Below are 23,941 nucleotides of genomic sequence, written 5' to 3'. Positions count from 1 at the left end.
CCATCTTATATTGATGGCTCTTCGTACAAATACACCACTTCCATTACATATCATAAGATTAGCTTTTTGGTGAAAGCAATTGAATTCTAAAGAAAGCAACTTTTACATTTTTTTTCAAATAAGGTATCTGTTGAATTACAAGCTATTTAAAAAAATTAAGCAAGAAATAGACATCACTAGAAGCTATTTTGAAGTGATTCATAAAACCATTTTACTGCATTTCATTGAAAGGGATCTTAACATTTCTGGAGGCAAGATCCGCAGATGCTGGAATCTGGAGTGAAGCAGAAACTGTTGGGGGGGTCTCAGCGGCAGCAGCTGAGGAGGGAAATTAATAGTTGACATTTTGGGTTGAGACCCTTCATCTGAAGAGTAGGGGGGGGGGGGTATTTAATATGAAGAGGTGAGGGGCAAGGCTGGGACGAGCACTGGCAGACATTAGGTGGATCTAAGTGAAGAGGATCAGATCAGGGAGGGAAAAGTGTAGATAGCGACAGAGGCTGGGTGGGGATAAGCGAAGACAATAAAGGCTGCAGGTTATAGAATCTGAAAAGAAAGGAAAAGTACACTTTTTTTTTACATTGATACTAAGCCAAGTTACCAACAAACTTTGGAGTGTGGGAGGAAACCAAAGATCTTGGAGAAAACTACGCGGTCACGGGAGAACGTGCAAACTCCATACATACAGCACCCATAGTCGGGATCGATCCTGGGTCTCTGGCTCTGTAAGCACTACAAGGCAACAATTCTCCTCTTGATGTGCAATCAGTATCTAGCTTGTTTACCGCTGCTCACTTTCTGCTAGGTCTTTGTTACAATTTTTAGTAACATTTATAATTATTTCCATTTAAATCACAACTACAAAGGGCATATAGTTAGAGTTTCATGATTTCTCAATACACCGATCAAATTAGAAAACTCTTTGAAAACATCTGCATTTGTTATTTTTCTGACATATATAATGTCCAAATTGAGATGTTATGCAAAATAACTAATACATTGTAACATCATAAAAACAGTTTTCTCCCAAAATTAAAATGTATTTCATGTCTTTTAAATTCTAACGTAAAAGTTTCTAATTTAAAGTCTTTGCCTATCACTCGAGTATGAATTTGAACATCAGCAAACTTTCAATTTCTCACCGCATATATCTTCCCTGAAATTCTGGTGCATTGTCCCAACCAATCCTCAGGACAAAGGGAGATGTGGACTATCCAAGAGGTCACAATACCATTAGTTTCAATATAATTATGGAGAGGGTCAGAACTGGACCTAGGGTTGAGATTTTTGATTGGAGAAAGGCTAACTTTGATGAGATGCGAGATGATTTAAAAGGAATGAACTGGGACATTTTGTTTTATGGGAAAGATGTAGAAGAGAAATGGAGGACATTTAAAGGGGAAATTTTAAGAGTACAGAATCTTTATGTTCCTGTTCGGTTGAAAGGAAACAGTAAAAATTGGAAAGAGCCCTGGTTTTCAAGGGAAATTGGACATCTTGTTCGGAGAAAGAGGGAGATCTACAATAATTATAGGCAGCATGAAGTAAGTGAAGTGCTTGAGGAGTATAAGGAATGTAAAAAGAATCTTAAGAAAGAAATTAGAAAAGCTAAAAGAAGATATGAGGTTGCTTTGGCAAGTAAGGTGAAAGTAAATCCAAAGGGTTTCTACAGCTATATTAATAGCCAAAGGATAACGAAGGATAAAATTGGTCCATTGGAGAGACAGTGGACAGTTATCTGCAGGGCCAAAAGAGATGGGGGAGATATTGAATTTTTTTTTTCTTCAGTATTCACCAAGGAGAAGGATATTGAATTATGTGAGGTAAGGGAAACTAGTAGAGTTGCGGGGTCGAAGAGCTCCTGGAGCGGGGCCTGACCTCACCGCCCCGCGCGGCTTGGAATGCGGGACTTTGCGAGCGCACGCCGGGGGCTCCAACATCAAGACCCGGTGTGCGACCTCGCACCACCCGGCGTGGCTTTAATGGCCGCGGGACAATCGCCATCGCCAGCCGGGGGCTTTGACATTGACTCTGACATCGGGGGGGAGAGAGTGCAGTGGAGAGATAAGTTTATTTGGCCTTCCATCACAGCTATGTGATGGATGTTTATGTAAAATGTAATTATGTTGTGTCTGGGGTCTATTTGTGTGTAATGTATGGCTGCAGAAACGGCATTTCATTTGGACCTCCAGGGGTCCAAATGACAATTAAATATACTCTTGATACTCTTGATACTCTTGATAGAGTAGCTATGGATACTATGAGGTTCAAAGTAAAAGAAGTACTGACACTTTTGAAAAATATAAAAGTGGATAAGTCTCCAGGTCCTGACAGGATATTCCCTAGGACATTGAGGGAAGTTAGTGTAGAAATAGCCGGGGCTATGACAGAAATATTTCAAATGTCATTAGAAACGGGAATAGTCCCCGAGGATTGGCGTACTGCGCATGTTGTTCCATTGTTTAAAAAGGGTTCTAAGAGTAAACCTAGCAATTATAGACCTGTTAGTTTGACTTCAGTGGTGGGCAAATTAATGGAAAAGATACTTAGAGATAATATATATAAGCATCTAGATAAGCAGGGTCTGATTAGGAACAGTCAACATGGATTTGTGCCTGGAAGGTCATGTTTGACTAATCTTCTTGAATTTTTTGAAGAGGTTACTAGGGAAATTGACGAGGGTAAGGCAGTGGATGTTGTCTATATGGACTTTAGTAAGGCCTTTGACAAGGTTCCTCATGGAAGGTTGGTTAAGAAGGTTCAACTGTTGGGTATAAATGCAGGAATAGCAAGATGGATTCAACAGTGGCTGAATGGGAGAAGCCAGAGGGTAATGGTGGATGGCTGTTTATCGGGTTGGAGGCAGGTGACTAGTGGGGTGCCTCAGGGATCTGTGTTGGGTCCTTTGCTGTTTGTCATGTACATCAATGATCTGGATGAAGGTGTGGTAAATTGGATTAGTAAGTATGCAGATGATACCAAGATAGGGGGTGTTGTGGATAATGAAGAGGATTTCCAAAGTCTACAGAGTGATTTAGGCCATTTGGAAAAATGGGCTGAAAGATGGCAGATGGAGTTTAATGCTGATAAATGCGAGGTGCTACACCTTGGCAGGACAAATCAAAATAGGACGTACATGGTAAATGGTAGGGAATTGAAGAATACAGTTGAACAGAGGGATAGGTGTATAACCGTGCATAGTTCCTTGAAGGTGGAATCTCATATAGATAGGGTGGTAAAGAAAGCTTTTGGTATGCTAGCCTTTATAAATCAGAGCATTGAGTATAGAAGCTGGGATGTAATGTTAAAATTGTACAAGGCATTGGAGAGACCAAATCTGGAGTATGGTGTACAATTTTGGTCGCCCACTTATAGGAAGGATGTCAACAAAATAGAGAGAGTACAGAGGAGATTTACTAGAATGTTGCCTGGGTTTCAACAACTAAGTTACAGAGATAAGTTGAATAAGTTAGGTCTTTATTCTCTGGAGTGCAGAAGGTTAAGGGGCGACTTGATAGAGGTCTTTAAAATGATGAGAGGGATATACAGAGTTGATGTGGACAAGCTTTTCCCTTTGAGAATAGGGAAGATTCAAACAAGAGGACATGACTTCAGAATTAAGGGACAGAAGTTTAGGGGTAATATGAGGGGGAACTTCTTTACTCAGAGAGTGGTAGCGGTGTGGAATGAGCTTCCAGTGGAAGTGGTGGAAGCAGGTTCATTGGTATCATTTAAAAATAAATTGGATAGGCATATGGATGAGAAGGGAATGGAGGGTTATGGTATGAGTGCAGGCAGGTGGGACTAAGGGGAAAAAAAATGTGTTCGGCACGGACTTGTAGGTCCGAGATGGCCTGTTTCCGTGCTGTAATTGTTATATGGTTATATGGTCACAGGTCGCAACACTCAGTTCAGAAATAATTTGCAGAATGTGGTTGCAAAGTGCAAAAGAAGCACCATCAACTAATTTTACAAGGTAGACAAAAATGCTGGAGAAACTCAGCGGGTGAGGCAGTATCTATGGAGTGAAGGAATAGGTGACGTTTTGGGTCCAGACCCTTCTTCAGACTGATGTGGGGGTGGGGGTCGGGAAGAAGAAAGGAAGAGGCGGGGACAGTAGGCTGTGGGATAGCTGGGAAGGGGAGGGGAAGGAGGGAGAAAGCAAGGACTACCTGAAATTGGAGAAGTCAATGTTCATATCGCTGGGGTGTGAACTGCCCATGCGAAATATGAGGTGCTGCTCCTCCAATTTGCGGTGGGACTCACTTTGGGGATAGAGGAGGCCCAGGACAGAAAGGTCGGATTCGGAATGGGAGGGGGAGTTGAAGTGCTGAGCCACCGGGAGATCAGGTTGGTTAGTGGTTTCACTAAAACGACTTCTACCCAAAATATCATCTGTCCATGTTTCCCAGAGATTCTGCCGGACTTGTTGAGTTCTTCCAGGACTTTGTGTCTTTTTTTTGTGATCTAGCATCCGCAGTTCCTTGTTTTTACTCTCATGTGTAATTTGATAATAACATCCATCCATAATTGGATCCAGTTTCTCATCTGATTAGCTGGCCATTTACGCCGGTGTTTTGAAATATGTGCAATATCCTGATTCCTCAGATTTGTATCAGTGTGCTCAGAGTAGATTGAGATTGCAGAATTTCCCGCATTTATTGGCCGCAGCCTGCATGAGTTTGGCAAGTTTCTTTGGTGTATCCGGAAAAACTTTAGGCAAAAGTAATTAAAATCACAAACATTTATTTCAGGAATGTTTCATTGAGAATATTAATTTTCCTCAATCTGACAAAATGTGTAATTAAAGAGGTGTGGTACATCTGGCTGATGGTCCACAAATAATTTATTGATGATGGATTTATTTGTCATTAATTAAAATGTTGAACCAATTTAAATAATGTTTTTTTGTTGTTGAATTAATTGACTTTCTTTAAGATTATAGGTTAGGAATGCATAAAGCACCAACTTTGATGTATTTCAGTAAAATACTTTATGCAAGAAAATGTCTATGTGTGAGACTTGCGTCAAAATCGTGTTTGGCTCACGTGTACCACCGTGACCACCAGGTGGCGCCAGCAATGGCTGCCTCGCCAACAGCCTGTCTGTCTGTCCTTTCCCTCCTTATATTTTAATTGTATGTGTTAAATGTATGTTTTTAGTGTTCTTTTATGTGGAGGGTTGGGGGGGAAACTTTTTCTAATCTCTTTCCTCGAAGGTGATTCGATTTTTTTTCCACCGTATCTCCGTCCGCACTGCGGCCTAACATCGAGGAGTTGGCGGCCTATGCTGGAGACCGACTTCGGGAGCTCCAACCACGGGAGCCTGCGGACTTACCGTCGCGGAGCTCGCGATCCCTTTGCCAGGGGTCGACCTCGGAGTTCCAATCGTGGGTGCTTGCAGACTTTAAAATTACAGAGCCCGCGATCTCCAGTCAGAGACCAACTTCGGGAACTCCAAGCCGCGGCAATTTCGACCACCCCCAGAGGGTCTGGATCGCCCTGACGCAGGACTTTTGATCGTCCCGACGTGGGTGCTTCGACCACCAGCTGCGGGAGCTTCGATCGCTCCAACGGATGGTTCGACTGCCCCGACCATGGGAGAATAACGAGGAAGATTGGACTTTTTTGCCTTCCATCACAGTGAGGTATGTGGGGAATCCACTGTGGTGGATGTTTGTGGTAACTTCGATGTATGTGTGTCTTGTTGATTTTTTTTCGTATGGATGGTTGGTAAATCGCATTTCACTGTACCTTAATTGGTTATGTGACAATAAAAGACCTTTGAAACCTTTTGAAACTAATCAAAGTGGACTTACAACTTTTTGGTGGGATGGACATTGTAGCTGGAGCTAGTTCTGCTGGAAAGGGCTTTACAAGCAAGTCTGACCTGTAGAGAAACAAAGATGGCACGACACACGATAGAACAGACATCAAGGCTTTTGAAATCTGCACTGGCATCTTGGTCGTGTCTGAAAGTGAGATGAAAATAAGTTCATTGACCTCAAACAAATGATCAATGCCAGTGAATAGACCTCAACATGTCACATTCCAGCACTGTATTGATGTTCCTAGTTGTTGGTCAATTCACGAGAACCCTGCTCACTCATCTAGATTCAGATTCAGATTCAGATTCAACTTTAATTGTCATTGTCAGTGTACAGTACAGAGACAACGAAATGCAGTTAGCATCTCCCTGGAGAGCGACATAGAATATTATTTCAATAAATAAATCTATTTGCATGCATACAGTCATAGTGTTTTTCCTGTGGGAGGAGTGTCTGGGGGGGGGGGGTTGATTGGCAGTCAGCGAGGTACAGTGTTGAGCAGTGTGACAGCCGCAGGGAAGAAGCTGTTCCTGGACCTGCTGGACCGGCAACGGAGAGACCTGTAGCGCCTCCCGGATGGTAGGAGGGTAAACAGTCCATGGTTGGGGTGAGAACAGTCCTTGGCGATGCTGAGCGCCCTTTGCAGACAACGCTTGCTTTGGACAGACTCAATGGAGGGGAGCGTGGAACCGGTGATGCGTTGGGCAATTTTCACCACCCTCTTCAGTGTTTTCCGGTCGGAGACAGAGCAGTTGCCATACCATACTGTGATAGTTGGTAAGGATGCTCTCAATGGTGCAGCAGTAGAAGTTCACTAGAATCTGAGGAGACAGATGGACCTTCTTCAGTCTCCTCAGGAAGAACAAACGCTGGTGAGTCTTCTTGACCCGAGTTGAGGTATTGTGGGTCCAAGAGAGGTCATCGGAGATGTTGACCCCCAGGAACCTGAAGCTGGAAACGCGTTCCACCTCCGTCCCGTTGATGTGGATGGGGGTGTGCGTGCCGCCCCTAGACTTCCTGAAGTCTACAATGAGCTCCTTGGTCTTCTTGGAGTTAAGGGCCAGGTTGTTGTCAGCGCACCATGCTGCTAGGAGCTGGACCTCCTCCCTATAGGCCAACTCATCGTTGTTGCTGATGAGGCCAATCACCGTTTTATCATCTGCATACTTGATGATGATGTTAGTACCATGTACAGGTGTGCAGTCGTAGGTGAAGAGGGAGTAGAGGAGAGGGCTCAGCACACAGCCCTGTGGGTGAGGGTTGAAGAGGTGTGCTTGGGGTCTGTTGGTTAGAAAGTCCAGTATCTAGTTGCAGAGGGAGGGGTCGATGCCCAGGTTACTGAGTTTGGTGATCTGTTTAGAGGGTGTAATGGTGTTGAATGCTGGGCTGTAATCACTGAACAGCATTCTTATGCAAGTGTCTCTGTTGTCGAGGTGGGAGAGGGAGGAGTGAAGTGCCATTGAGATGGCATCCTTCGTACTCCTGTTCTTGTGGTAGGCAAACTGATAGGGGTCCAATGTGGGGGGTAGGCAGCCTTTGTGGTGTGCCAGGACCAGCCTCTCGAAGCACTTGGTGATGATGGGAGTAAGTGCAACTGGGCGGAAGTCGTTGAGGCTTGCCGCAGTGGAGTGTTTTGGCACCGGCACGATGGAGGTGGTTTTAAGGCACGTGGGGACAACTGCTTGGGCAAGTGACAGGTTGAAGATGTCAGTCTAGACGTCTGTCAGCTGCGCAGCATAGGCCCTGAGGACGCGCCCGGGGATGCCGTCAGGGCCACGTACACGTCGTAGGGGGTGAGTGTGAGGGGTTGGTGATCAGCAGGGAGCACAGCCTTGATGGCTGTCTCTAGATTGTCCCTGTCGAAGCGGCCATAGAAGTGGTTAATCTACCTACAATTATAATGAACCAGAACCTATTAAGGTCAGGTCGGGGGGAGATCCGCCCCCCCGCCAGGCGTACCATATAATCCCGTGCTACCTGCTCCATAATCGGCGACTAAACCGTCTCCCCCACTTGGTTTGCAGGTGAGCAGGGGGCTGTGGACCCCCAGCAGGACCAAAAACAAAACCTGTCATAGGGCGGATGAGCTCCTAGCGAGCCAACGGCCATCCACACTTCAGTAGAAGTTGCGATCACTGTCGCACATACCATTGACACGACTACTGGTGCAGAGGAGGTAAAAGCTAACAAGAAGAGGGGCAGATGTGCCTGCTTGTCAAAATCTTGAGGGAACATCAGTGCAGTTTATGTTTGGGATGCCTGTTCCAGAGACCCACAGTTGGCAGAGAGTTTGACAGCATTAAACTCCCACATGACTTGTGACCTGACCCTGAACCACACTTTTACCCATCCCCATTCCCAAGCACCACAGACCATGCGGCTAGTGCACGAGTGGTAAGAAGGCAATGATGTTATAACCGCAATATTCCTTAATTTCACACTCAGCTCAGGTAGGATCGATGTACAGTGAGCCACTGGGCTGAGATATCTGCAGCCAGGGCAGGTGACAAGAAAAAAACCCCTGGGTATCAGCTCCCCAAAGATTACGCACAGGTTCAGCTGCAGTCAGCATAGAAGAGGATTTCAATGGAGTGACTGCAAAAGAAGTCTGGTGCTGATGAACATGAAATGTTTAGTGAATTGACACGCCTGATAAAAATCTGAATCAAATGTCAAAGTCACACAAATTTGACCAGTGACCAACTTTGATAACAAAGTTATCTGTACATTGAATTATTTTTTAAACAAATGAAATAAATTGCCACACTTGTGCATAAAAAGTCATTTGTGTCTGTAACAATAAACATGATTAACAGTATATTTACTGGTATTTAGACAATTTTGAAGGAAAATGTATTTGTGAAATAGTTCCCATGCTGTGTGCTTCATATTGAAAACACATTTTAATCAGGGTGGTGCACGGTAGCATAGCGGTAGAGTCGCTGCCTTACAGTGCCAAAGACCCAGGTTCGATCCTAACTACAGGTGCTTGTCTGAACGAGTTTGTATGTTCTCCCCGTCACCTGCGTGGGTTTTCTCCAAGATCTGTTTCCTCTCACACTCCAAAGACGTTCAGGTTTGTAGGTTAATTGGCTTGCTATTAAAAAATAAATAAACATTCTCCCTAGTGCGTGTAGGGTACTGTTATTGAGCAGGGATCGCTGGTCGGTGCCGACTCGGTGGGCCGAAGGGTCAGTTTTCGCGCTGTAAGTCTAAATTAAAGAAAACCAAACTAGACATTGACATTTGATGGTTCTATGAAAATGTTGTCATTGTTTTATTTTGTATCTGCATTACATACATCAGTGTAAAATCAAACATATATGTTTCTTTTTCAGGCTTTAGGAAATCTTTACTTTCTTCATGAGTCTTTGAAAAATACCTATCAATTTGATTTTAAAGGTAAGCTTTGAAGTATTATGGTATACTGATAGTAACCGTACACAGTAGTATAATCATCATTAGTATTAATAATTGGGTGATATTAGTTTTGCTGTTGATACTGGATTGCAGTGTGTTGCCCGAAAGCTTCTTTTTACTGCTGCCATTTTTGGCACATTGCTTAACATAACAGACTTATTTCTGCTTAATTAACAAATTACATTCCTCAAATATCCCAAGGGCGCTCCTTCCTCACAACTTTGATAACAATGTTATCTGTACATTAATTATTTTTTAAACAAATTAAGTAATTTGCCACACTTGTACATAAAACGTCATTTGTGTCTTTAACAATAAAAGTACTTTATCTGGTATTTAGACAATTGTGAAGGGAAATGTATTTGTGTCATAAGGGAGTTGCATCAATCTACACAGCTTCAATAGTAAAGGGAATTTGTGATCAAAATGCATTAGGTTGCTTGTTAACTTTGCCTCCTTTTGAAGTGCAGCTTTCCCTTTATCAAATTGTAACGTTTGTAGACCTGTCTAAAAAATGAATTTGTAAAATATCTTTGTCTATGAAATGCCGCAGGGAGATCCTTAATTCAAGTGTATTAAATATTTAAAAATTCTGCCATATTTAGTTAAAAGTGATTATTTAGTTCCCCCTCCCCTCCCCTCCCTGACATCAGTCTAATGAAGGGTCTCGACCGGAAACCTCGCCTATTGCTGCTCTCCATAGATGCTGCCTCACCCGCTGAGTTCTTCCAGCATTTTTGTTTACCTTCAATTTTTCCAGCATCTGCAGTTCTTTCTTAAACATTTACTTTTAATGGATCATCAATTTAGAAATAATCTACCAACAGGTGATTCTCACAGACAGAATTAAATCCTCCTTCAGTCCCAGAGGATAGAATACTTGAGCGTGTGGCTGTGATTTAAAAAGATTAAAGGTTTTAGTTCATTATTTTGGTGTGAAATGGAATCAATGCAGTACATTAGATCACCCCATTTACGGTTCTATGTAAGATTGCATTTTGTTTGATAATGAATTTATCCTATTGCACCCCTTCATAATCTTCAATCTCTCCAATAAATTGGCTCTTAACCTTTTCAACTCTGGTGGAAAAAGTCTTGGTGTTTAAAGTCTCCTTTCTTAATTGTAACCTTTAAATTATGGCAACATCATAATGAATCCTTGGGGTACTGCAAGGCACCAAAGAAATGCACATCTCTGTTTTCTGGGAACAAACGCAGGATTATGTTTTTGCATTTGATTGGCAAGTCCTCCAACCCTGACGCTACTGTGCATTGGCAATCTAACCTCTGTTTGATGCATTGGTACGCTACCGAGTATATATTGCAGCACGTGATGAAGGTCTCAAACCGAAACGTCACCTATTCCTTCTTTCCAAACATGCTGTACTTCTTTCCAAACCGCTGAGTTACTCCAGCATTTTGTGTCTATCTTTGGTTTCAACCAGCATCTGCAGTTCCTGCCTACATTTTTAAGTCCAATTTTAATTTCCTAAACTCGTGTGAGTTAAACATTTTGAATAGGTAAACCACATGCATGCATATGACAATTTAATTTTTGGGCACAAGAGGATATCACTGTGCTCACAGCCCTTATACCTCTCCCACACTCTTGTTCTTTTTCAACTATTTATTCACTTCCCTTGACAGAAAATGAAGAGGAAACGAAGTTTCTGTGCTTGAACTAATAACATGAAGGGGCTGTCCCACTTGGGCGACCTAATCCGCGAGTTTGCCCTCGACTCATACTCGCAGCATGGTCGACACGAGGTCAAAGGAGGTCTTTGTAACTCTCCTTCATGCTCGAGAGTAGTCCCCGTGTACTCTAGGCCTCAGCTAGGTTGTGGCGTATTTTTCAACATGTTGAAAAATGCCCGCGAGTAAAAAAAGGTCGCCATGGAAAAAATCGATACTTTATTTACTCGTAGTAGGTCGGCATGTTAGTAGTAGGTAATCGAGGGTAGTTGAAGTTATCGAAGGTAGTCGTAAATAGTCTTCATCATAGTCAAAGGGAGGTCGAAGGAGATCGAAGGAGGTCGTCTTCACTCGCCACTATTTGGTGTCCAATTTCCCCAAAGTTAGTCATAGCTAGTCGTAGCTATTCTTCAACATCATCGAAGGAGGTCTTCAACATGTCATTTTTTCAAACTCTCCTAAACTCATCTAAACTCGCCAATTAGGTCGCCCAAGTTGAACAGCCCCTTTCGAATGATGGCAGTCTGAATATGTCATAAAATGGGACCCATCTAAATCATAATGAACCAGAGAAAATAAATCAGAATAGAGGACAAGTAGACACAAAATGCAAGAGTAACTTTGGCAGCAACTCTGGATAGAAGGAATGGGTGACGTTTGGGGTTGATATCCTTCTTCAGACAGAGAGCAATGGGAGAGCAAGAACAAAGATAAGGAAGGGTAAAGTGTGAAAAACTGAGACATCAAAAGAGATGCAGATAAAGGAACATGTAGAATAGATTTAAATACAGAATAGATCATTGTTAGCTTGGAGAAGGTGACAACAAATCAAACAGAATTAAAATGTAATCTGGAACAGTCTGACTGGTAGCGAGCTGGGATGGGGGAGGGATGGAGAGAGAGGGGAAGCGAGGGTTACTTGAAGTTAGAGAAGTTAGAGAAGTCAATATTCATACTGCAGGGGTGTAAGCTGCCCAAGCGAGTTATGAGGTGCTGTTTCTCCAATTTGCACTGGGCCTCACTCTGACAGTGGAGGAGGCCCAGGACAGAAAGGCCTGTGTTGGAATGGGTGGAAGAGTTAAAGTGTTTAGCAACCGGCAGATCGGGTGGGTTTGGGCCGGCTGAACAGAAGTGTTCAGCGAAACGATCACCGGACCTGCGCCTGCATCTGCAGTTTCTTCCTACACATATAAGAAACATATATTTATTGGCCAATCACATCAAATTATCCTTCATGAGTAAAATATCATAAAGCATTTTGAGGAAGTAAAAATCTAAGGGGTGTAGTTGCCCCGTCCCCAAGGCCAGTAATCAATCTTTAGCAGAAACCTTATAACACTAATGATATTAAATGTAATATTATGGGAATTGTAATTTTTATCGGTATATAGAAATCAATTGTTTCACAAATAGTTTTTCTGCACTTTTAGCAGTGTAAAATAATGTAATTTACAGTATAAAATTGCTCGCTAAATAGAATTGGACTGTAGTAGGTACGTAATGCTTCATGTGGCTTGATTGTATGCTGCTGTGTTACTTAATGCCCATAATTATGAAGCACATGATGGGCCACATAACCAAATCCAATTGATACTCCTCAGTGAAATTCATTCATTTATCTGCACATGCAGAGTATTATTGTCAATAGCTTGTCAGCCAGCGAAATGGAGGCAACTCATGGTGAACAGCAAAAGGACTAAAGTAGGACTGTGCAGGTCCAGCAGGCAGTGAAGAAAGCTGATGGAATGTTGGCCTTAATAACAAGAGGAGTTGAGTATAGGAACAAAGAGGTCCTTCTGCAGTTGTATAGGGCCCTAATGAGACCATACCTGGGGTATTGTGTGCAGTTTTGGTCCCCTAATTTGAGGAAGGACATCCTTGCTACTGAGGGAGTGCAGCATAGGTTCACGAGGTTAATTCCCGGGATGGCGGGACTTTCATATGTTGATAGAATGGAGCATCTGGCTTGTATACTCTGGAATTTAGAATGACAAGGTATCTTATTGAAACATATAAGATTATTATGGGATTGGACATGCTAGAGGCAGGAAACATGTTCCCGATGTTGGGGGAGTCCAGAACCAGGGGCCACAGTTTAAGAATAAGGGGTAGGCTATTTAGAACAGAGATGAAGTAAAGCTTTTTCACCCAGAGAGTTGTGAATCTGTGGCATTCTCTGCCTCAGAAGGCAGTGGAGGCCAATTCTCTGGATGCTTTCAAGAGAGGGTTAGATTGAGCTCTTAAAGATACGGAGTCAGTGGATATGGTGAGAAGGCAGGAATGGGGTACAAAATATGGATGAGAAGCCATGATCACAGTGAATGGCGGTGCTGGCTCGAAGGGCCAAATGGCACCTATTATCTAAAGGCCAGAAGGTAGTTTAGAGATACAGAGTGGAAACAGGCCCTTCGGCCCACCGAGTCCGTGCCGTCCAGCGATCCCCGCACATTAACACTACCCTACACACACTAAGGCCAATCTGCACTTATACCAAGACAATTAACGTACAAACCTGTACGTCTTTAGAAGGTATCAGGAGCAAGCAATGTTTGTTAAAAGTTGCAAGGATTGTGGATTGTAACTTACTGTGTTCCAGGCTTTCTCCGTGTGTGTCTATACATGTCTCCGCTGGACTTTACAAGTGTGGAATGGTGTGGAATGGTCTTGGCAAATTGAATATTACCTTTTTGGAAAATCCCAAACTGTGGGTCATTTAAGGAAGAAATAAAGCAATATTTTTCTCTCAGGGAGTCATAGGTCCGTGGGACTCAGTTCCTCAAAAGGCGGTGGAAGTCGCATCTTTGAATATTTTTAGGACAGAGGTTGACAAATTATGGCTGAACAAATGGGTGTAAGGTTAGTGGGAGGTCGGCGGAAATTAAGAATTGAGTTTAGAATCCGTTGCGGAGCTGGTTTCAGCTGCTGATAGCCCCCTAATTTGTATTTTTGTCTCTCCATCAACATCTCTGGAGAGAAGACATTGGTGATGTTCTCGTTTCCCTCTCCCCTGACTCTCAGTCTGAAGAAGTTGTCTCAACCCAAAATATCACCCATTCCTTCTCTCCTCTTTACCGCTGTAATTTAGCAGAACGTTCATCTGCACAGGTAATGAAATTATCCATTAAATTTGGCCAAGATCAGGACAGAGGAGTCAGAATGTTTGAAAATTAGCAAGAAGGATGTTAGCTCGAACTATCTCTCCAGTTGTAGCTGTGTTGGAGGCAATATTCCCTTTTAAAATCTGAGAAAGATGATATCAAAAGTGTTAGCCTGACATTTATTAAATACCACATTTAACGATGGGTAAAGTTGATTCAAACTAAATATGTAGTGGGTTAATCTCAAACATTTTCCTACCAAATGAAAGCCTGTAGCTGCAACAGGTCACGGCATCTTGAAGAATCTGCAAATGTTCTATTGAAGATGTTCAGTCACATTGCTGATTGTTAGGTTTAATTTATCTTCTGTGTGCTTTCTTTCTCGAAGCTAAAAAGTACAAAAAAGTAACGGGTAAAGAAATCTACTCAGAAACATTAGAAAGCACACCAATGCTGGAAAAGGAAAAGTTTCCACAACATTACTTCCCTGAGGTAAGTCGTGTATTGTCTCCCCCCACACTAAACATGCAAGGTCAACTCGTAAAGTTGTAAAGTTTTATTGCCGTTCTTGTTCCTCTGAGAGATGGTATTATGCAAAAAGATTCTAAGTAGGATATCTGCTGTGGGATATATATGCAAGTGAATTGCAGAGCAAGAGGTGAAGAGAGAGATTCCCCATTGTTGCTTTGTGGATTGTTTTAATTATATGACCGTGTTGTGATAGTTTCTACACTTCAGTAGAGTCATAGAAGTATTCTTTCAGAAACTGGGGATGCTCAGGACTGTCGTGACCCGATGTCATGTGGCATAATCAAGATTACTTCTGGGTCATAATATAAGTTACAAAAACATAACTCGAGAAAACCCATGTGTGGTGGCGTATGTGTGCAGCTTACATAAAACCAGTATTTGCTGTCTTTTTATGTGCGACTTTGCAACTGCGCGCTCGGTTTTAAAATCTGGTGTGGACATCTCTCAGTGATTTTAGCTCCTCATCTCTTCCCTGTAAATTAAGTTTTTGCAAAGCTTCTCCGCTTTGGTTTCAAACATTGACCCAAATTTGTTGCATCGTTTGAGATAATATAACTCAAAGACTGTTCTATTGTGCGGATAATTTAATATTGTTTTCAGCTATGTAAATAAAATCAGAGTGTTCATATCTGGTAAACATATCATATATAAAACATCACTTTTAATCTTAATAATAACCTATTCCATTGTACAACTGACAGATATGCAAATGATCCACTCAATTGGTTTAAGACTGATTTCTTTCTCTTTATTACTGCCGCTTAAAGATGATCTAAAAGTAATTACATTGATTGAGGTATAATGCAATCCAAAATAATTACAATTCACTGCATATAAAACTAACAAAACTTTTCATGGTGATTTATTATACCTCTTGGCTGTATATGAATCTCAAATGATGCCTTTGGGACCAGCACTTGAGATAATGTTAGGCTATTTAAAAAGAACAGATTTGTGTAGTCTATCAGAGCTGAATAATTTTTTACAGTAGTGAGAAATTGGTTGTTATCATACATCACAGATACTGCTCAAAGCTCTTATGAAAGATGAATTAATTTCACTAATGCTTCAATGTGAACCTTTCATGAACAAAGCTGGATGGGGATAACCTTGTAGGGGTCCCTAGTTTTTCAATAGTGATTTATGTCATCTTTTAATAAAGGAAACGGCCTGTATATAACCCATCTGCCGTGCAAAGAAGGGACACTGGCTTGGACTTATTTTTTTTTAAACTTCCATTTTTATTTAAAGCTGCAGCGTGATGATGAAAGGCTTCAAGGAGACTAATCTAAACCCAGTTTACACACGGTGTTGCAAAATTGATTAGTATTCCCAGCCCTAAATTATACAGAACCCCCTCCCCAACACCATCAGTAATTGTCATCATAAAGATGGATTACTATGAAGAAAGCTACTGAAGGAAAGGAGAAAACATATATGTGGACATTTTCCTGTATACCCTTTAAACATTTCATGAGAACCAAGTGGCACTGTTAGGATGCTTTGCATCTCACATTTGCCGGTTCAGTCAGAGGCATAAAGTTTACATTTGGAAGGATCTCATTTTTTTTTCTCTTTTAAAATACCCCCCAAATTATACAATTTATTGGCTAAAGCTCCCAGAAAAGCTTTGTTCTTGAGCCTCAGCAGCTCTGATCCATAAAGAAGCACAAACGAGAGATCATCTCTCTTTTTTCTTCGTGTTCTCTCATTTATGGGCAGTATTTACATTCTGCACGGCATAATTGATGGGGTTTTTTGGCCTCACCACTGCCAGATATCTGACATGGGAGCTGTTGCTGAGGAAATATGAACTTCCCAATCCTTGGCCTGAGCTTTGCTGCACCAGTGCTTGATTGAAAAGAGTGGACTTCCAGTCCAGCTATTTCAATAACTTAACTGAATGACCAGTCAGCTCTTCTGGGGAATAGAATGGTCTCAATGTGCTGACTTCAATGGTAACTGAGATTGTACAATTAAGCCCCAGTTTGCACTGAGCTGCCTATAGACTGGGGCTTGTTGAGTCTCAGATGTCAGGATATCCACCACTTTGCTCCATGACTGATGAGTCCATCATAGTCGAGTCCAGCAGTGGGTTTCCGCCAAGTAGCTCTGACCAGTGGCTCTGACATCCACCATCACAAAGTGCTTCAGGAGAGATTGCTGATGGTGCACATTAACTCCAGCCAGCCTTGATTCCACTGCAGTTTTCCCACCATTGCAACACGTCAACAGCAGATGTCAATTCCGTGGCCCTAATTAATCTCTGGAACACCTCGGCAACAAGGACTCCTACTTATCAAATATACCTCTGCCCTCAATAGCAATAATCCCATCCAAATTCTTCTCCAAACTTCATGATCCCCTCTGCCACTGGATCCTCGACTTTCTGACCTACAGACCTCAATCAGTGCGGATAGGTCACACCACTTTCTCCACAATAAGTCTCTACTCTGGTGCCCGCAAGGATGTGCTTCCCGTCCCCTCCCAAACTTAAGAAGGGTCTTGACCCGAAACGTCACCTATTCCTTTTTCCCAGAGATGCTGTCTGACCCAGTGAGTTACTCCAGCATTTTGTGTCGATCCCTGTACACTCAGGACTCTATGGCCAAATTTGGACTCTAATTCCATCCGAGTTTGCAGATGACACCACTGTGATGGGCCACATCATAAACAAGGATGAGATGGATTATAGGGAGGAGATAGAGAACTTGGTAACTTGGTGTCAGGACAATAACCTTTCCCTCAATGTCAGCAAGATGAAGGACCTAGTTATCGAATTCAGGGAGCATGGTGGATGGAGTACATTGCCCCAATCAGCATTAATGGTGCTGATGTGGAAATGGTTGAGAGCTTCACGTTTCTTGATGTTAATATTACCAATGATCTGTTGTGGACCAACCGCATTGATGCCACAACCAAGAAGAGGAGACTGAGGAAATTCAGCACACCTCCAGTGACTCTGGAACCATGGAAAGCGTACTGTATAGGAATAAACTGCAGATGCTGGTTTAAACTGGATAGACACAAAAAGCTGGTCAGATAGCATCTCTGGAGAAAAGGAAAAAGTGAAGTTTCGGGTCGAGATTTTTCTTCAGGCCATACTGTTGGGTTGCATCACAGCTCGGTTTGGGAACCACATCAGAGAGTTTTAGATGTAGCCCGGCCCATCACACCGACCACACATCCCACCTTTGACTCCTACACTTCGCGCTGCCACGGAAAAGCATAATCAAAGACGTATCCCATCCCGACCATTCTTTCTTCTCCCTGCTCCTGTCTGGCAGAAGGTACAAAAGCTTGTAAGCGTACAACACCAGACTCAGGAACAGCTTCTTCCCCTCCATTATCAGGCTTCTGAACGGTTCTTCCATAAACTAAGGTACTGTTCGATCCACCATTACCCCATTGAGGACATTGGACTTTGCCTGAGGTACTAATGCGCTACATTGCGTTATAATGCTGAGAGCTGCACTTCTGCACTTTAACTTCCCCTTTGCTCTATCTATTTTACTTGAGTCTGAACTGATTGTATGTACGTGTGGTATATCTGATTGTGTGTGGTATATGTGATCCGTTTGGATGGCATACAAAACAAAGCTTTTCACATTTCATTGGTACCGAGACAAAAATAAGCCAAAACCTAAAACGGTTGACAGACCACCAGAACGCCAGAGACCCGGGTTCGATCCTGACCATCAATGCTGCCTGTGTAGAGTTTGGACGTTCTTCCCGTGACCTGCATGGATTTTCTCTGGGTGCTCCGGTTTCTTCCCAAACTCCAAAGACGTGCGGGTTTGTAGGTTAATTGGTTTCAGTAAAGATTGTAAACTGTCCCTAGTATGCGTTAATGTGCGGGGATTACTGGTCGGCGTGGACTCAGTGGGCCGAAGGGCCTGTTTCCACGTTGTATCTCTAAACTAAACTAAACTAAACCTGCCTATCCATTCCAATATCATTGAGACTATCCATTCCAATATCACTGAGACAATATCATTGAGTAAGATCAGAGATCGTACTCAATTGAGTGCAGTTTCTTTTTGCATATTTGCAGAACAGCCAGATTTCGTGAAACATTTCTCTTTGTGTTTAATGTATTTTTAACTTGCGTTTTAAAATTTATTTTAGTAATTTTTTTCTGTCGCAATTTTAACTTGGAATTTCAGTCAGATACATAGATACATAGACAATAGGTGCAGGAGTAGGTCATTCGGCCCTTTGAGCCAGCACCACCATTCAATGGGATCAAGGCCAATCATTCACAACCAGTACCCCGTTACTGCCTTCTCCCCATATCCCTTGATTCCGCTAGCCCCAAGAGCTCTATCTAACTCTCTTTTGAATGCATCCAGTGAATCAGCCTACTGAGGCAGAGAATTCCACAAATTCACAACTCTCCGTGTGAAAAGGTTTTTCCTCATCTCAGTTCTAAATGGCCTGCCACTTATTCTTAAACTGTGGCCCCTGTTTCTGGACTCTCCCAACATCGGGAACATGTTTCCTGCATCTAGCGAGTCAAATCACTTAATAATTTTACACGTTCCTATAAGATCCCCTCTCATCCTTCTAAATTCCAATGAATACATGCCCAGTCACTCCATTCTTTCATTATATTACAGTCCTGGCATCCCGGGAATTAACCTCGTGAACCTACGCTGCGCTCCCGCAATAGCAAGAATGCCCTTCCTCAAATCTAAAAACTTTAAAAAAGCTTGTGAACTTAGACAATAGATGAAGTTCTGCACCATCCTTTGCCTCCAATAAAATGGCATTTGGAGGGAGGGCCACAGGAGTCTCCCACCTGAAGCCACCTGACCACAGATAGGCACAAAGTGCTGGAGTAACTCAGCGGGACAGGCAGCACATCTGATCTTTCTCTCCGGGGATGCTGCCTGTCCCGCTGAGTTACTCCAGCATTTTCTGCCTATCTTCAGTGTAACCCAGCATCTGCAATTCCTTCCTACACACCTCCTGGCCACAGCTCACCAGGTGCCCCCTGAATACAAAGGGTCAGCTTCATCGATTCCCTGTATCTGGTGAATGAGTGATTAGAATGGGTGACTGGCAGGATCTAGTTCAATTCATCTCCTTGTGCTCAGTTGTTGCTGATTCCAGCCAGAGGATTTTTCATCCTCCCTGTTGACGGATGACATTTATGGACCCTCGGGTGTAAATGAGGATATAATAACCTGCACCCCTGTTCTCTCAGTTTCCACCATACTTACGCTTGCTTCACCTTTACAATTTCCACCCACAGAGGTTCAGCGCTACCTTGGAGGGGACAGTACATTTTAAACAATAAGCTGCTTCAGGTTTTGTTATGAATTTTCTCTGCTACCACCACATGCATTATCATCTGTCATTCTGCGGCTTGCCCCTTCATTGCCAGAGCGATCATATTTCATATTGGGAATTTAATTCCTTTCTGCTAAGAAGAAGAAATAGTTCAGAGACAGGCGACACGGTGGTGCAGCGGTAGAGTTGCTGCCTTACAACACTTACAGCGCCAGAGACCCGGGTTCAATCCCGACGACGGGCGCTTGTCTGCATGGAGTTTGTACGTTCTCCCCGTGACCGCGTGGGTGTTCTTCAAGATCTTCAGTTTCCTCCCATACGCCAAAGACGTACATGTTTGGAGGTTAATGGGCTTGGTATTAATCCCTAGTCTGGGTAGGATCGTGTTAATGTGCGGGGATCGCTGGTCGGCGTGGACTCGGTGGGCCAAGGGGCCTGTTTCCACACAGTATCTATAAACTAAACTCAAGTAAAGGCACCTGCCAATGTTCTCCAAACAGAATATTGACTCCATCTATGTATTCACCAATTGTTTTGCTACATTACCTGAACTAAAGAGGGGAATGTCCACATCCATGTCAGAGAATTACAATGGACATCGTGGTCTTTGGATTAGAACTTACTGGCCTGCTGGTTGGTGCAATGCTGATTGCAACTTTCTTTCCACATCATGAAACCAGAGCTCCCACAGAAAACACATGTCACATGGAAAACATACAGACATAGTATAAACAGCAAACATAGTATCGAACCCGGGTCTCTGGTGTTGTAAGGCAGCAATACTACCACCTCAATAATAATTCTAATAATTGAAAATCGAGCCACACCGGAACTCATAAAACCAACAAAGCATAAATAACATGCGTTCCAAAAATATTTGCAGAGAGAGCATACTTTAACTACTGCATTGAAGAGTTCAAGAGATATTTATTTGCTGAACTATATGGAAGATATCATGTAAGTTGTTGTTGAAGAGATTAGTTTAAGGAGAGGAACCGCCTCCGTCTGCGCTGAGGTGCAGAAGAAAACGGAACAGAAGGATATCTTGAAACAATGAGATGTAGATTAGATTAGATTAGATTCCTTTATTGTCATTCAGACCTTTCGGTCTGAACGAAATTATGTTGCCTGCAGTCATACACAGAACCAATAAAAACAAAAGATACAATAAACACAAATTAAACATCCACCACAGTGAGTTCATCAAGCACATCCTCACTGTGATGGAGGCAAAGTCTTAGTCCCCGTCTCTTCCCTCCTTGTTCTCCCTCTGCGCTGAGGCGATCGATCCAGGCCGGAGATGCCGCCCTCCAGTCCAGCGGACCTCCGTGGTGATGTCGCCGCCGCCGAAAGCCGGAACGCCGTCTCCGCTCCGAGACGGCCCACACAGCATCAGCTCCGGGCCGCCGCCCCAGCTCCAGGTCCCGCAGTCTACGCTCGGGGCCGCTGCCCCAGCTCCGGGTCCCGCAGTCTCTGCTCGGGGCCGCTGCCCCAGCTCCGGGCAGCCGCCCCAGCTCCAGGCCGCTGCCCCAGCTCCGGCTCCCGCAGTCTCAGCTCCGAGCCCCGCTGCATCAGCTCCAGGCCGCCGCCGAAAAGCCAGAACGCCACACCAGCAAGTCGGGCCACCGCTGCCTCAGCCCCGAAGACGGCCAGCCTCTCGTTGGTGAGTCCAGGCTAGCCTCGGGGTCGGTCGCAGGTTGGAGGCCGCCAGCTCCGCAATTAGGCCTCAGCGCAGACGGAGGCAGAGAAGGGGGATACAACACGAAAAAGTCGCATTCCCCCGAAGGAAGAGACAGAGAACATGTTTCACCCCCCCCCCCCCCCCCCCCAACACAACCCAACAAACTAAAACTTAACCAAAACAAGACAAAAAAACCCAGAAAAAAGTAAAGACAGACGGACTGCAGGCGAGCCGCCACTTCCTGTAGTGTGGTAGGAGGAGGTTGAATGTTGGCGTGGACTTCCTTGACCAAGTGTTCGATTTTGGAGCTGTAAACTGTAGATCAAGGATGAGATACCATCTTTACTCGGAGCACTAAAACCACCCAGCTTGGACATGCAGCCTATACCACTTTATGAGATAATATTGAGATGTGAAAGTAAGAGCTGGATGCCATCAGTATGAATGGAGAAGATTACTGCATACCATGTGAATTATTACACAAGGGACTGAAAGATACAGTGGTTAAGAAGGAACTGCAGATGCGGGAAAATCGAAGGTAGTCAAAAATGCTGGTGAAACTCAGCGGGTGAGGCAGCATCTATGAAGCGAAGGGTTTCGGCCCGAAACCTTGCTTATTTCCTTCGCTCCATAGATGCTGCCTCACCCGCTGAGTTTCTCCAGCATTTTTGTCTACCGAAAGATACAGTGGTACATGGAAGGGTGATTGGGCGATGTTGGCAGTGGTATTACAGTAAAGGCAAGAAATGTCATTGCTTTGTCAGTTGAGTTCAGATAGGTTGAGGGGCAGGACCCTTATTCATGCCTAAGGATCAGATGGAGCATCACAGTGGCACACAGCTGCCTCACAGTGCTAGAATGCTGTATTGGATCCTGTCTATGACTGCATGGGTTCCTCCGGGTGCTCCAGATTCCTCCCACATCCCAAATCCATGCGGATTTGTAGATTAATTGGCCTCTGTAAAATTGCCCCTAGTGTGTAGGGTGTAAATGAGAATGTGGGATAACATAGAACGACTGTGACTGGGTGATTGGTGGTCGGCATGGACTCAGTGAGCTGAAGGCCCTGTTTCCAAGCTGTGTATCCAAACTGAAGGAAATATAAGGAAAATCAAAAACATTGCAGATTATGAATTCTAAAATATAAAACAGAAAATGCTCAGCAGGTCAGGCAGCACCTGTGGGAGGAGAAACAGATTTTAATGTTTCAGGTCAGATGTCCTTTTGTCAGAATGGGATTTCATTCGAATGGAGGTAGGGTGGAAAGAAACATGGTCAAGGTATGTAGCTGTGGAAGTTTGTACGCTTGGACAGCCTATCCCCTAAGGTAGAGATAGAGAGATCCTAAAAGAAAATGGAAGTCAGATTGTCCCCGTAAAGGTGAAACTTGAGTGGAAATTGACAACAACAGTATTGACATTTTTGAGTTCTGATGAAAGGTCTCTAACATGAAGCATTAAAAACATAGAAACATGGTAAAATAGGCGCAGGAATAGGCCATTCGGCCCTTTGATCCAGCACCGCCATTAAATATGATCGTGCTGATCATCTAAAATCACTACCCCATTCGTGTTATTTCCCGATATCCCTTGATTCCTTTAGCTCTGAGCTAAATCTAACTCTCTCTTGAAAGAGTTAATCCAGCGAATTAACCTCCACCGCCTTCTGTGACAGAGAATTCCACAGACTCACAACTCACTGGGTGAAAAAGGATTTCCTCATCTCTGTCCTAAATGGCCTACCCCTTATTCTTAACCTGTGACCCCTGCTTCTGGATTCCCCCAAAATCTGGAACATTTTCCGGCATCTAGCCTGTCCAATCCTTCAAGAATGTTATGTTTTTATGAGATCTTCTCTCATCCTTAACGCAGTCAAGGGATATGGGGAGAAGGTAAGAACGGGGTACTGATTGTGGATGATAAGCCATGATCACAGTGAATGGTGGTGCTGGCTCGAAGCGCCAAATGGCCTATTCCTGCACCTATTGTCAATTGTCCTAAATTCCAGTGAATACAAGCCCAATCGACCCATTCTTTCATCATATGTCGGTCCCGCCATCCGGAGAGTTAACCGGGTGAACCTACGGTGCACTTCCTCACTAGCAATAATGTCCTTCCTCAATTATGCAATGTCCTTCCTCAACAGCAATAGGACCTCCTTGCTCCTAAACTCAAATGGCCTTCAATGCGAGATGTTCAATCTCGCAATGAAGGCCATCATGCCGTTGGCTTTCTCCACTGCCTGCTGTACCTGCATACTTACTTTCAGTAAAAAGCCTTTGACAAGGTCCTACACAAGAGATTAGTGTGCAAAATTAGAGCACATGATATTGAGGAAAGGTATTGACATGGATAGAGAACTGGTTGGCTGACAGGAAGCAAATTGTAGGCATTAACA

General features: G+C 43.5%; 1 protein-coding gene across 1 annotated transcript in view; it reads left to right on the top strand.

The window, feature by feature from the left end:
- Window positions 1-23,941, top strand: part of LOC129703927 (inositol polyphosphate-5-phosphatase A) — a 537,367-nt gene that overhangs the window by 340,899 nt on the left and 172,527 nt on the right. Inside the window, exons 5-6 of the mRNA XM_055646645.1 lie at window positions 9,166-9,229; window positions 14,426-14,533. Coding sequence (XP_055502620.1) covers window positions 9,166-9,229; window positions 14,426-14,533 — 172 coding nt within the window. The remainder of the gene's footprint in view (window positions 1-9,165; window positions 9,230-14,425; window positions 14,534-23,941) is intronic.

Source organism: Leucoraja erinacea, chromosome 15 (assembly GCF_028641065.1).
Source record: "Leucoraja erinacea ecotype New England chromosome 15, Leri_hhj_1, whole genome shotgun sequence".
Classification (NCBI taxonomy): Eukaryota; Metazoa; Chordata; class Chondrichthyes; order Rajiformes; family Rajidae; genus Leucoraja; species Leucoraja erinaceus.
The sequence above is the reverse complement of the archived record's forward strand: the minus strand, read 5'-3'. Positions and strand labels throughout refer to the sequence as shown.